Source organism: Podarcis pityusensis, assembly GCF_964106645.2.
Source record: "Podarcis pityusensis genome assembly, chromosome: 3".
NCBI lineage: Eukaryota > Metazoa > Chordata > Lepidosauria > Squamata > Lacertidae > Podarcis > Podarcis pityusensis.
Genome location: NC_138026.1, coordinates 14,678,047 through 14,692,530, shown reverse-complemented (window position 1 = coordinate 14,692,530; position 14,484 = coordinate 14,678,047). Strand labels below are relative to the sequence as shown.

Below are 14,484 nucleotides of genomic sequence, written 5' to 3'. Positions count from 1 at the left end.
GCAGGAGCCACTCAAAATAGTTGCAGAACCTCTGTTGAAATTCTGGTTCTGTATCTTCTGCCCTTAGTTTTGTTGTGGATTTAGCAGTTTATCCTTGCTGTCCTGGGTTCTTATCCTTCCTTGGATTAAGCAAGAATGGTTAACTGTCTGTCTGGCCTGATGTGTATATGTATGTATATGAAGAAGAAACAGCCAGCCAAAGGTATATGATCTTTACTGGAGGAGGAAAGTCAATATGTAATTTGTTGATCACATTTTCTGGTTCTTCTCCAAGGCAGAAAGCTCTGTAGCCGTGCTCATACTCTACTGTGAGTCCTCTTTGTGCACAAATCTAATTTCATAACTGCATTTTTGTTTACTTAGGGTGATATATGCAGTCTGTTGTGTTACCTTAAAGGTCTAGGCAGCTGTTGTGAAATTATTTTCTTACACACAGATCACACATAGATTGGCAGTTTGCAACATGGACTGGGATCGACTGAAAGCTAAGGACCTACTGGCTTTACTTAATTCATTTACACCTAAAGGTGGTTTTATCTTTTCTGTAAAGGTAAGCACTTGTTTTCAACAGCAGCGTGCAAATAATGCATATTTGGGGAAGTGCGAAGGAATCCACCTGTCTTTTTGCAAATAGTTGCAACTGTGAGACTAGCATGGGTTGTGCTGGAGAAATTGTAAATTGTGGTGTTTTAGTTGAAATACTTGGTTAGACTTGCGCTGAAGGTGTGGGAAGAGGTGTCAAAACCGTGGTCCTCCGTATGTTACTAGACTACAACTCCTATTATCTCTCACTACTGCCCATGTTGGCTGAGGCTGATGGGACTTTGAATTCCAACCACACCAGGAGGTCTATAAGTTTGCCACTCCTATATTAGAGTAATATTACAATTCTGCAGCACAGTTAGGTTCACTGAATGCTCTTTTAACTGGACAGTAAATGCAATCCCCCCCCCTCTGGAATCCATAAGGAATCCTTTAGTATAGAACTCTGTGGAAAATGTATACTGGTGAGGCATGAAAACAGAACACCAAAAGTTAAGACATTTCTGCTGTTAAAGCAGTCTACCATGAACTTCTGTCCGTGTCAGTTGAGCCTCATGCATAAAGACCTATTCATAACGCAATGTGAGTAGTGGATTTCATTGTATAAATCATAGTTAAGGCAGAAGGGAAAGATGGGGAAATTTATTATTTAAAATCTAAGCCCAAGCTGTTCTCAAGCCACTTAATACTATGTCACGCACCCTTTTTATTGTTTCTAGATCTATCCTTCAGAGTTTGGGAAAGAGAGAATGAAAGAGGAGGAAGTGAATGGTCCAACTGAACTATTAAGCCTTCCTGAAGATGTCACAGAGAATGACAGGTGTTTAACCCTGACATACAATAATTCCCATATATATATAATTTTGCTATTGAAATCCAATACATTGGGAAGGGTTATTGTTTTTGTATTATGTACTGTGTTTTTATATTTTAAACCGCCCTGTGATCCTCAAATGAAGGGCAGTATATACTTTTAATAAATATACTAAATAATAAATAAACCCCTTTGAAATCCTAGGAAGAATTAAAGTTAGTAATCAATATCATAATGATTCTAGTTTAACATACTTTTTTTCTATTGGTATCTCATTCCAAAAACTTTGTCTTCACACCAAAGCATTTGGGATGTAGTGGACCTAACATTAGTTTGGTTCACATGTAACAGTAAGCAATGGTTGGGTATAAACCATGGTTCACTGTGCATACTGCCCAGTTGCTCCTACTCTGCTGCATCTTGCTTACATCTGGGAGAAACAAGCCAAGAGCTTGGTGCTACGTGTGAATCAGCACTCAAAGTTTGTTTTGCTCCTTGGCTTCCACTCATGGTTTGTATAGAGAAACAAACACAAGTTCTGGTTTGCAGGTAACACTAAGCCTCATTGTTTGCTTCTTGTGGAGGCAGGCAGGGCTGACCAGTTGAGCAACTTGAACATTACAGCTGCATGTTGCATTTGTGATGGTGGATGATGAGCAGAATGACCCTCGGGTATCAAAGTGACAAGTATTGACATGATACTGCACAATGAATTTCTACCACTAGATGGAACCTTTCTCCCTCTGGGCGAACCCTGCCAGTTTGCTGCTATAGACATGCCATCAGTTCTAAAAGTCTGAAAAGGAAAAAATTGCTAGTTTAATTGTTACCATAATGCAGCTTTACCTTTGTTTAGCATTTTCAACACATTTGGTGCTTCAGAGAACACAAACCGCATGGCCACTTTTGTTCATTCATTGCTTTCTGTTCTCAGACCGTAGGGCCCTTGGAACAAGTGCCATGTAGATAGATATACGGTGATATTATAATAATGCTGATAAGTAATTGGGGAAAGTTAGGGGATGTAAATGCATATGTTTCTTAAAGCAGAGACATATCTGGCTTTCTCTGTAAACAGTGGCCGGTAGAATTGTATGGGGAGACCTAAACTATTGCATGTTGATTTTTCTTTTTCAGTTCATTTAGCCCAGAAGGCTTCAGTCTTGGTTCCTCAGATGTTGCTGGACTTAACAACTTCCATCATTCCCATCCAGCCTAGCCATCAGAGATTAATGAGAGTTGTAGTTCAACAATATCCAGGGATCCAAGGCTGAAGAAGGCTGTATTAGCGCTAAGTTCCTGACCAGCCGATGAATTTAGGATCATGCTCACTTCTGCATAGGGCCACTCATGCATTGATTTCTTACCATGGTTTGGGTAACTATTCATTAGGAGGGATTGGCAAACGGGGGACGGGATTCAAAGTTTTTCACCAATAGTTCGCTGTGTTCAGAGTACCTTTGAACTTCTTTGTCTCAAACGAAAGCTCCTGATGCCACAAAGCAAGATGCTTTTGGAGTTTCAAGGGAGTTTCAAGAGATATAGCATGAGAGCTGCTGTTCAAAGGAAAAAATGTAACAACAACCATTTATGTGTGAATGCAATCCCTTGGGTACAGCAAAAGTAACTCTCTTTATATCCTGGCACATGACTCTAGAGCAGGCTTCCTCAGACTCGGCCCTCCAGATGTTTTTGGCCTGCAACTCCCATGATCCCTAGCTAGCAGGACCAGTGGTCAGGGATGATGGGAATTGTAGTCTCAAAACATCTGGAGGGCCGAGTTCGAGGAAGCCTGCTCTTGAGTAACCTTGCCCAACCTGGTGCCCTCCAGATGCTGCTGGATTCCAACTCCCATCATCCCTGACCATTTCCCATGCTGGCTGGGACTGGTGGGAGTCCAACAATATCAGGAGGCACCAGGCTAGTGAAGGCTGCTCTGGAGTATCCATAGTTGTGAAGGAACTCGGATTCTAAAGTACATCAGAACATATTCCTAGGGTCTAAGATACAAAATACCTTGCTAGCTCACTGAGTCCGGTATTGTGGCACTAGTGTCTGATATTTGGTCATAATCATGAAGAGTTTCATATGTTGTTGTATACTCTTATGCCACACAGCTGTGAGAACTGGATTGCAGTATAATTGCTTCATTGTTCCTTCATTTTTTTAGCCTTACTTGATTTCTCTCTCTCCTTTAAAGCATTTATAAGGAAAAACTGAGAGACTATCAGTTCAAGCGACTGAAGTATTTCTATGCGGTTGTAGAGTGTGACACTCCCGAAACAGCCAACAAAATTTATGAAGAATGTGATGGATTGGAATTTGAAAGCAGTTGTTCTTTCGTGGACCTGAGGTATTGTGGGGGGTTTTCTTTTCCTCCTGCGACAGCTTCGTGAAGATGGTTAATTGCTGTTATTCTTTTTGAGAGAGGGTTCCTGAGACCTTCCTGAGACAGAAGTTGTTAACTGAACAGTTTGACCAGAGGATGGTTAATTCACAACTCTCAGTGCTGATGATGATAACTGGTCCTTTCTGTGGCAACTGCAGAGAGGTGGAGCTATGGTTTTGTTTGTTATTTTAGGTATTTTTGTAGTTTTTATACTGTAAACTACCCTGTGATCGTAAATCCAACATCTGTGCTCTTCCACTAAGCTATTGCCTCTTTCCTGGCTTCCTACCCTTCGAGGCCTTGTGAGTTACAGGTTCCTCCCCTTCAGCAACAGTAATTGGGGTGTCACCATTTTTTCAGTGGGGTTAAACTGGAGCTGACCAGTGCTGTCCCTGTGCTGAGTGAAATGTAACACTTTTGTCTGACCTCTTCACCCAAACCATGGACTGAACAACAACTGTTTTCTAATATATCTAATAACAGCTAATACTAATTAAGAGAGAGGCTGGGCCTATCAACATTTGTTCCTTTGAAGCCTCCTTGTATCTGTTTTAATAACAATTCCTTTTCTTTTCGGCTTTTAAGATTCATTCCAGATGATGTGACATTTGATGACGAGCCAAAGGATGTGGCCTCAGAAGTGGACTCTTATAAACCAAAGTACTTCACATCTGCTGCTGTGTCGACTTCAAAGGTACCTTAACAGTGTTTTTGTAGCCCTTTGGAACTTGTTTAGTTTTCCGAGTTCTTAATTTGTAAAGATTGTAAATACAGCAGTGATCACACTGTAGATAGAAAGGCAGGAATGATCCATTTTGTGTTGATGCAGTTATCATACGCGGAGTTCTCATGTATTATCTTCCTGGGGACTTGTGCACTGGATTTCTGTGGGTTCATGACCTTGCTCGGTGTGTGTGTGTGTGCTTTTGGCAGTGTTGATTGGGAGTTTTCTTTTTAAAAAAGCTTAAAATGCATTCTGTATAGCCTTTTTTTCTCTTGTGCTAGCTGTGTTTAATGTGCCTGTTGAATTTGTACTACTCCAAACACGTTAGTCACATCTTTTAAACATCTGATTAACATGTTCTTCCACTTCAGGAAAAAAATGGATACAGACATTTTTTTCCAAAGAATTTGTGTAAATTTGTATACAGAGTCATTTTTTCTAAGCACTCTGTTTTTCTCTCTTTGTAACCAATCATTTGTTGCACACATCAGTCTCCACATATATATATTTAAAATTGTGTGTGTAGTACAAGTGGAAAAAAATACCTTTCATTGCTGGAAAGTTTGCATTTGAAATTTTGTAAATCCTGGAACAAAGGTGACACATAGCTGATGCTTGTTGCAAAGCATGTTCTGAATACAATTGCATTTGTATGTTAGGAGCTCAGGGTTAGGAACTCAGAATCTTAAGTCCAGTGCTCTAACCCTGTTGCCACATTGGCTGTTGCTAAAATCACAGAGCCTTATGGATTCTGTGTTGACTTAAAAGTGATCTGTTTTGTTTCACAATCAACCAGAACATTCTAGGAGAGAAATCTCACTTCTAAACTTCATTTTACGTATACCAAATAGCATGAGAATACATCTTTTGCTTCACCTCTGATATACCCATTTCATGTTTTATGACCCCGTTTTCACCCCGTCTCCTGTGGTTTATGGTATTTGCTGTGTATTTCCATAAACCACTGCATTCCAGTATAATTGAACAAAAACATAAGTAACTCTTAACTCTGAACAGGGAACATGTCAAACAAAAAATACCAATATATCAACATAATAAGTTCTGGTACTGGCATAAAGGACTTCAAATGCAATACATGAAAAGAATAGCATAGACGGTCTCTGAATTTAAACAGGACTGTGTCAGGAATTTAGACACTCTAGCAGGAACCATGTGAATAAATGCAAAAGTAGTAAACTGAGCCCTACTCTACACCCTGCTAAAACCGTAGGACAGGATGATGGTGATAATGATAATGTCCACCACTACTGCCAATCAGGACAATATCCAAGAATAAAATATATTTTTAGGATTCAAATTACTTCTCCTTTCTTTCAAAGGAAGTTTCTTTGGCAAGGCAGTAAACACTTAATCCATGCACAGAGTGCTGACCAGGTCATAAAACAACACTTAGAAACCACTAGCTCTTCAGTTTTTAATATTTCATTTGCAGTTGGGACTAAATTTCTGGGGGTTTCTCTCCAGCCCTTGCTCATTTGTCTTTACATATTTTCTTTTCTCCCCAGTCTCGTCACTGCCGCTCTTCACTTGTGTAAAATCATGGACATACTGGGGAATGGGGCTGTTCTGAAATCCCTTCAGAGTGCAGCAAGAAATGCTGACAGCCTTAATTTTTAATTCTGAATATGAAGGTTGAGTCTTTGTTGTGGTCTAGCGTGAGGATTGAGTTTGTTTTAAGCCAGTCTTTATATGTATATGCATACACGTGTGTGACTTGAAGGTAAAGCACAATATTTTTTCCGTCTTAAGGTAGACATCACGTGGGATGAGACAGATCATGAGAGAGTGACTTCCCTCAGCCGAACATTTAAAAAAGATGAACTTCTGGACATGGACTTCCAAGCATACTTGGCTTCATCAAGTGAGGAAGAGGAGGAAGAACACCAAGGTACTTGCATTTCTGAAGGTTCAGTGTTATTAATAATAATAATAATAATAATAATAATAATAATAATAATAATTTATTACTTATACCCAGGCACTCTGGGCGGCTTCCAACAGGAGATTAAAAATACATTAAAACATCAGTCATTAAAAAACTTCCCTAAACAGGGCTGCCTTCAGATGTATTCTAAACGTCACATAGTTGTTTAATCCTTTGACATCTGATAGGAGGGCTTTCCACAGGGCAGGAGCCACTACCGAGAAGCCTGGTTCCCTGTAACTTTGCTTCTCGCAGTGAGGGGGAACCACCAGAAGGCCCTCGGAGCTGGACCTCAGTGTCCGGGCTGAACGATGGGGGTGGAGACACGCCTTAAGGTATACTGGGCCAAGGCTGTTTAGGGCTTTAAAGGTCAGCACCAACACTTTGAATTGTGCTCAGAAATGTACTGGGAACCAAGCAAGTTAAGCATGGATAGGGAACCAGATCCTTATTTCCCCACCCCTGGAGGGGCAAATTTGACAGGTGGCTGAGACCGAACAATTTGTATTAACCATCATTCTGTAAACAAGGTTTTGGAGTTTTGTGTGTGGTTGGAATATGTTTTCTTTGATCCTTGGGAACAATTGAATTGCTGCAGCTCTGGCTAGTGTTACCGTTCATGGAAATGTTTCTTTTTCTTGGAATTGGGTTCCTGAAATCGTGCAGTTGTAGAGAAACTTAATATTCTGTGGGTTGTGAAGACTGAGCCTTGCCAGCTGATGTGTGCATTTGTGGATAACATTTGGTATGCATCTTACAGGCTTGAGCCCTTTACTGGTGCATTAGTGATCCATCTTTCTCTACTTCCTCAAGGATGATAGAGAAAGTGTGGTGAGAACTTTAAATCTTCTGCCATTCTTACAAAGTGTGTGTCTGAACCCACGTGTGTATCCAGCACTCACATGTACTCTTGTGCACACACCCAATAGATTTAGGGACTTTTGCTGCAGTTAAAACATGCATCCATTATGAATATGCATTTCTAACCTTAACCAAATGCCTAGAAGAAGGTCATGCAGTAGGAAATAAATAAGGATAGATTTATTACTTGGAATAAAAGTGACAAGCGTGCATGGATGCTGTTTTCAAACAGCGAAGTTACAGATAAAAGTGGGCAGCAAATCACACAACACTCTTCAAAGAGTAACAGGATCCCTATCAACAGCCTAGAGATAGTGAGTGTGACAATTTGCCACAGTGCCCACATGAAAAGTAAAGGCGAGGAAGGGTATACTTGCCCTGGAGAGGGTGGAACCCAAGTCATGGAATCAGAGGGCTGTGACAGTTCTGCTTTCCCCATCAATATCCTGTACCAGGAAGGCTCCAATGTCTCTCTCACCGATTCCTTGGTCTGGGGACCCATGAAGGATAGGGCTTATACTTGAGAGTGTGGAGTGAAAAGAGGGTCCCTGTTGAGCTTTTGAGCTACCCGGCCATTGGAAAGCTGGCGTTTTTAAGTACTAAGCTAATATATGCTTATGGGGAAGAGATGATTTTAACATCTTCATTCCTGTGTGCCACTGTTTATTTCCTACAAGTTCCTGTCTGTTTGCTGTTTGTTTACCTTGCCTAGTTTGCGGTTCAAAAGGCATGGCCCTAGGGATAAATGACCAAATTGGTTATCTTGCATGCTTCCTGAACCCTAAGTTTACCTTCAAAGGAAGATTCTGTTGTCTATGTAGAAACCCTTCTTTCCTACAGGAGGTGATAATTAATCTTTGCTGGTAACAAAGAACTAGTGTTCTGATCTTTACATTAAGTGTTAGGAGAGCAGAATATTTACTTATAACTTCCAGGTCACATTAGGATAAGGACTAGTACCCCATAATGGGGTTCTCTTTTTATATCCAGTTATGTCATCTATACTGATGCCACGATCTGTGGAAGTCAGGCATGTAAAAATTTCAGAGTGGCACACACCATTACACCAAAGGGCTGTCACTTTGATTTTTAATACAGAGAAACCCAAAATATAGCTGAAAGGTACTTAGTTTGATTGCCCATATAACTTTTTTAAGCATTGTAATGGGACTTTGATATTCCCATATATTTCCCCCCCAGTTGTTTCAGTGAGTTTTTGATGTACTGATCTATGTGGTATACAGAGGGAACTAATTGTATTATGTGGAGTGTGTGCACGCATGAAATAAACAAGCAAATGGGATATCACTTGGAAACTGATAGAGTAACATCCCAGTTACTCAGTGAACATATAAGCCAGCAATACTTCCGTTTTCTATTTATTCCGTACAGTTTATCACAGCTGCATCACAATGCAGAAAGAATACTTTTAATCTACTATTGTTGATTATTGCTCCAGAAAATGTCTTATTTTTATTGCATTATGTATTCATTGTGATCTCCAGGCTACACGAAAGTACACTGTAGTTAAAAAAGGTGGTTTAAACTGTGTCACCAGACCAAAGACTTTTTGGTGTATTTCCAGTTTGGAAAGTTCTTGAATTTAATTATGTTTTCAGAAAGAAGCTTTTAATAGAAAAATACACAGCCATTTCCTTAACATGATCCCGATGTTTTATTCATTGATTTACTGGGTACATGACGGAATTCTAGCCAGTGTGTTTATTGTGGCATTAAGCACAAACGGGGGAAAATGAATTTCAGCTGTTAGAATAGAAATGTAAAAAGTGTGATCAGATGAGAAGAATATTCTGTGCTTCTTACTCTCTTCTATATATTTATTAAGATGTTTATGCAGCCATTCCATTTCATCTTGGTTTGCTGTGCTTTATAAATATTTTTTCCCCAAAGGATAAACTGAATTTTGATTAAATTTAAGAATGCAATTATTGAGGAAAATCTGTGTTAGCTTTCCACAAGGTGGAGCTGGTGAAAAGTGTTTCTGACTACTATTCATTTCCAAATACAATACCTATTTAAATTCAGGATAATTGACAGTAGCTCAGTGATATGGTATGCTCTGCGTGCAAAAGGTCCCAGTATAAAATCCGGAAGAGCCATTCTGTCAGTACAGACTATGGCTGGGGAACCTGTGGCTCTCCAGATGTTGACGAACTACATCATCTATCATCCCTGACCATTCTGGCTGGGGTTGATGGAAATTGGAGTCCAACAACATCTGGAAGGCCTCAGATTCCACATCCCTGGTGTATTATGCTTAAGATGAGCCGTCTCTCCTTTTTAGACTTCTATACCTATTTATTGGAAGTTCCTCTTTTTCTCTTTTCTTTTAAAGATTTTGGTGTAAAGCACACAACAGACAGAGATAAACATAAGCAACACTCCAAAGATGATGAAGAGCAAATAGCAAAGTACAGAGAACTACTTAGGAGTATCCAGGAAAAAGAAAAGAAACATCAAGAAACTGATATGGAAATGGAAATCAAATGGGTTCCAGGTAGATGGCTTATACTATTTGCAGTGTTCTTTAATCCCCTTTCTCTTTTTTAATACTGACCAGCTTAAATTCAGCAATAGAAATATGCAAGTTCCAAGTTACTCTTTCAAAAGGTACTGAAATATTTTTTCAAAGCTAACATTTCTTTCACTCTTTTTCTCTGTCTTTTGGGGCTTATTTTTGGCTGAGCTTCGAACCACTGTTTAGGGGAAATAATATTAGGGGTTGGTGAGCTGCTGAAAAATACTCCTTGACTATTATATTTGTGGCCTTGAGGTTTTCCCCACCCCACAAGAAAGATGGAGTTGCCAGCTATGACCCAAAGTGGGGCTTTGTGCCTTTAATATGCAAATGGGAGAGAGTTGCCATGGAGGCACGATGGTGTTTCATATTTCAAAATGGCAGCTGCCAAATGCCTCCACATACAAATGCAGCCCTTTGCTTCTTCTACCTCCTTAGTATTCGTCACTCCACCCCTGTTGAAGGTAGGAGTTGAGTCCTGAGTGTAGCATGCACACCCAATGTTAATCCATGTCTTCTGATTGAAAACCATGCACAGGTCACTTTCAGCTGCTCTCTTTTGACTGTTGCTTCTAAAAAGCACGGTGTTCTTACACTGCAAATTGAAATGAAGAAAGGTCCCTCTGCAAACCTCCAGGCAGAAAGTTTGCAACAGGGTGAATAAAATCTCCTTGTTCTCCCCGCCTGCCCTGCTAATGCAATAAATGGCTTGCATTATGAAGCAGCCACTCTGTGGCATCTGTCGAAACCGGTTTTTAGACAAGGGCAGTTTCCATGTGAGTTGGGAACGTCTTAACACAAGGACTTTCACAGCCAGCCTCATGTGGAGAAAAAGAAGGAAGGGGAATGAACAGTGCCTGTTAGTTCTCCACACTCCATGTCTGGGTTCTGTTCTTGTTTATTTATTAAGAGATTTATATCTTACCCTTCATCAAAGGTATTTCTGTCTTTGCAGTGGCTCACAAACCATGAAAACATGGTCCGCAGTGTGCTTCTCTGCAGTGGTGGTTTGCCATGGGGAGGCTCTGCAGTTCATTATCTTCAACAGTTCCACTGAATTTTCAGTATTAAGTGTTAAATAAGAAAGTTTTGTGACTGTATGTGTGCATTTTTAAATCGATGAACGTAGGGATATATTGTGCCTCCTTCAGCCTCTATGTTCTGTTGGCTCTAAACAGCTCATTTTATTGCTTACGCTTTGTATATTGTCACCCCTTAGACAATCACATTTGTTCTTGGAAAGTTATTTGGCTGGCTGTTTCTAAGACAATCTAATCTGTGGAGGAAGTTCAATCCCTTTCTGGTTTCATGAAAAGGCTGTTCCTTCCACTCCAACTTTTCCAGATGGAGCAATTGATTTCATTTTCTAGGCAGTTGATTAAGAAATCTGGAAAACTCATTCAGTTTATTTATTTTCATTTGAAGTATTTATATCTGTCCGTCAATCCAGCGATCTCATTCTGGGTAGTAGTCACTCAATAAAACAGCCACAGAAAGGTGATAAAGATCACAATAGTACATTTTTAAAAAACCACTATTTGCATATATCTCACATGAACAAACATATCAGACTGTTTCCAAAATTATTAACAGCTATCTTTCCCCTGGCCTTTGACATCTTGGATATCTTCTTATGGGAGCCACTTCATTCTCTTGGCTGTAATTTCTTTTAGCTGATTTTGATATTGCATTTTAAAAATTGTTGTAACCTTCTGTGGGACCATATGATGAAGGGTGGGAAATACTATTACTAGTAATAACATTAGTACTGCTAATAATAATAACAACAATAATATTTTAGTATATTTGCAGTTGCCAGAATATGTCTTATATAGGGATAGTACATGATCTCAACGGAGCTCTTTCTCCCATCATGTCCATTCAGTAAAAAATATAATTAAAGGGACATGATAGTTTTGGTCTTAGGTGAAAAGGCAGTGTGTCCTCCTGGATGACAGAATTATTATTTTTCCCTGTGCTGGAAAAAGCATTACACTGCTAGCACATCACGACACGCAGTGTTTAAGGTTCTGTTTAGAAAAACAGGAATTGTAGCTGTAGCAGTTAAACCTGGAAAAGGAAGTTTTGGCTGTGCATGCAGTTCCATCATTTATGGGTAAATGATCTCTTCTAACCTCTTTTAAGATTTTAAAAAAATTACTTGTTTCTAAGCTAAACCTTGGAAATGGAGATCTGGCCCTCTGTTTAATGGCCATTATAAAGAACTGTGTGTGTTGGTTCATATGTAACACCAAACCTTGCTGGTTTGAAGTCTTGGTTTGCAGGGTCATTGCAAACCATAGTTTGTCAGTTCAGGTGTAACAGCAAACTGGTTTGCACTAAACTAGTATCAAACCATGGTTTGGCATTATGTCCAAACAGAGTGTGCATGTGTGTAAATGTAAAATAGTGCACTCTTGGATTGAAAGTTGCTACACACTACCAGCTTCAGCTCTCCATTTTGGAGGCGCTCAGCTTTCGGGGCTTGCAGGAAGGGGCTTGCAGGAAGCTGGACAAGAAAGCCCAAGAGTGTGTGTAGAAGATAATACATTTAATGATAGGTAACTTGAATTTTAGAAGAAATTGATTTATGCTCTTTTCTAGTCTCTTGTAACTCAAGTAGTATGCTTTCCCATGGGATGTGGGTTTTTTGGTTTTTTGGCCTTATGAAGTTGTCATTGGATGGGGCTGGGGGAAGAGGATGTTTCTTTCAGTCAAACATTTCAATATGATATGCAACTTTTTCTAGCTGTTGACAGGTCTGGGAATGCTACTCTTAAAGATTTCTTCTTGTGCACAAAGATGACGAAAGGGAACTAGAGAGATGACAGTCTTAAGTTAGTGGGCTGATGATTTCAGCTCCCTCTGGGAGTATACACTGGTGGACGATAGCAACATCATCTTCTTTTGATCTTTCTGTTCTTGCAGCTGCTAATGAAAATTAATATACGAAGAACTTGATAAATTCTGTCTGCCTATCTATTCTGACTAATTTGCATTTGATTTTAGTAATAGCCGCTTTATTTAAATTTCTCTGATTTTTCTAAACTAATTCTTAAATAACTGAGTGCTTTGAATCTTGGATTTCCTGTTATACCAGAAGCCTTCTGTCTCTCATTTATCTATTGTCCAGTCTAGCCCAAGTAACTGTAAAAGTATAATAAACAAATAGACCTAACCTTCAAAGTGTGATAAATGCATACTAAAGCACCATCAAGCAAATGGATAAATTAAAAACAACAAAACAGATTAAATAATTTTAGCAGCCTGCATATAGATCTGTTGTTAACTGTCAAGAGCAGCTCTTTAATTTGTGCCTGGATGACAAGGGGTAGGTGTCCATCAGTGCAGTCTCCAGAGCCATGGTTTCTCAAACTTTTTGGGTGGCATAGCATTTTTCAAGAAAAAAATTAGTATGGAGCACTATCATCACCCTTATGCCACCCTTATGAAGGGTGCCATCCACCCTTATGTGGATTTTTTGCTGTTTTTACCTAACTGTATTTTTCAAGTTGTTAGTCTCTTATCTAGAGCACTTGCATTTTTGCCAAGCCAATCAGAAGTGGGCTTCCACAGTTTCTGAGCACAGCCCCAAATAGAGCCAACCAGCTGGCCTTGAAATGAAATATAATGTGAATCACAATTTCTAGATCTCGAACAAGCAAAAAGGATTGCAGTTCTTCCCAGCTGGAGTAGAGGAAGGCCAATCTTGGCTACAGTTGCAGTTGGAGCTTCCAGATTCAACTGCACATCCAGGAGCACTTCAAGACTATTGATGGAGGACAAGAAAAGCTCCATCTCAGTTGTTAGGGATGCCCCTGTCCTTGCCATATTCATTGTCCATTTTTCTACAGTACAAAAACTGCTAGAACTGGGGGAGGGAGAAAGTGTGCACACTAGGTGTTAACTCCATATTAGAGACTCCAGCCTTTCATAATGGCACCACACACACATATATATATCTAGATAGAAAGCTAGATAGAATAGATAAGGTGCTGAGATGGCATTTTGCAGAATTCCACAAAGGAACGTCCTGGAGAGACAGAGAAATGTTGCTTGTCACTACCCACTGAGACATTGCCGCTAAGTAAGAATGAAGCCCCTTCTCTCTAATCCCTCAGTTGGTTCACCAGTAGTATTTTCTGATTTGCTATTTGGACAGTAGCTTCATGCGGGTGTGATGTTTATCTGCCTCCAGATTTTCAGATACAGGAATTGAGCTAACTTGGCTACATGTATTTTTCTGGTTGACCTCAGGACTTAAAGAAAGCGCTGAAGAAATGGTAAGAAACAAGTTGGAAGGGAAGGATGCGCTGACACCATGGGAACAGTTTCTGGATAAGAAGAAAGAGAAAAGGAAACTGAAGAAAAAACAGAAGGTAGTAAAAACTTTAATCAAGTGCCTGACAAATTTACTTTCTTTAGGGGAACCCTTTTCCAGGGAACCCTTTTCTCATCTGTCAAGAAATGCCTGCAGATATAGCTTGGAAAGCCAGCACACCCTTGGGGCTGCTCAATGCAAGAGGAGATTAGTAACAGTGGACGCAATCTTGTCTTCTGAGAAACTTTATATTAATTAATTTATAATTTTTCTACCATAGCCTTCAAAAAATGATTTCCAGAGCGGCTGCGGACATTGTACAGCAAAAACTAATGTTATAAAATAACA

General features: G+C 39.7%; 1 protein-coding gene across 1 annotated transcript in view; it reads left to right on the top strand.

Moving 5' to 3' along the window:
- The window catches only part of ESF1 (ESF1 nucleolar pre-rRNA processing protein homolog), a 28,701-nt gene that overhangs the window by 5,993 nt on the left and 8,224 nt on the right, over nt 1–14,484 (top strand). Inside the window, exons 4-10 of the mRNA XM_080999055.1 lie at nt 437–550; nt 1,263–1,363; nt 3,558–3,710; nt 4,332–4,440; nt 6,241–6,379; nt 9,633–9,794; nt 14,073–14,194. Of these exons, the coding sequence (XP_080855181.1) occupies nt 437–550; nt 1,263–1,363; nt 3,558–3,710; nt 4,332–4,440; nt 6,241–6,379; nt 9,633–9,794; nt 14,073–14,194 (900 nt within the window). The remainder of the gene's footprint in view (nt 1–436; nt 551–1,262; nt 1,364–3,557; nt 3,711–4,331; nt 4,441–6,240; nt 6,380–9,632; nt 9,795–14,072; nt 14,195–14,484) is intronic.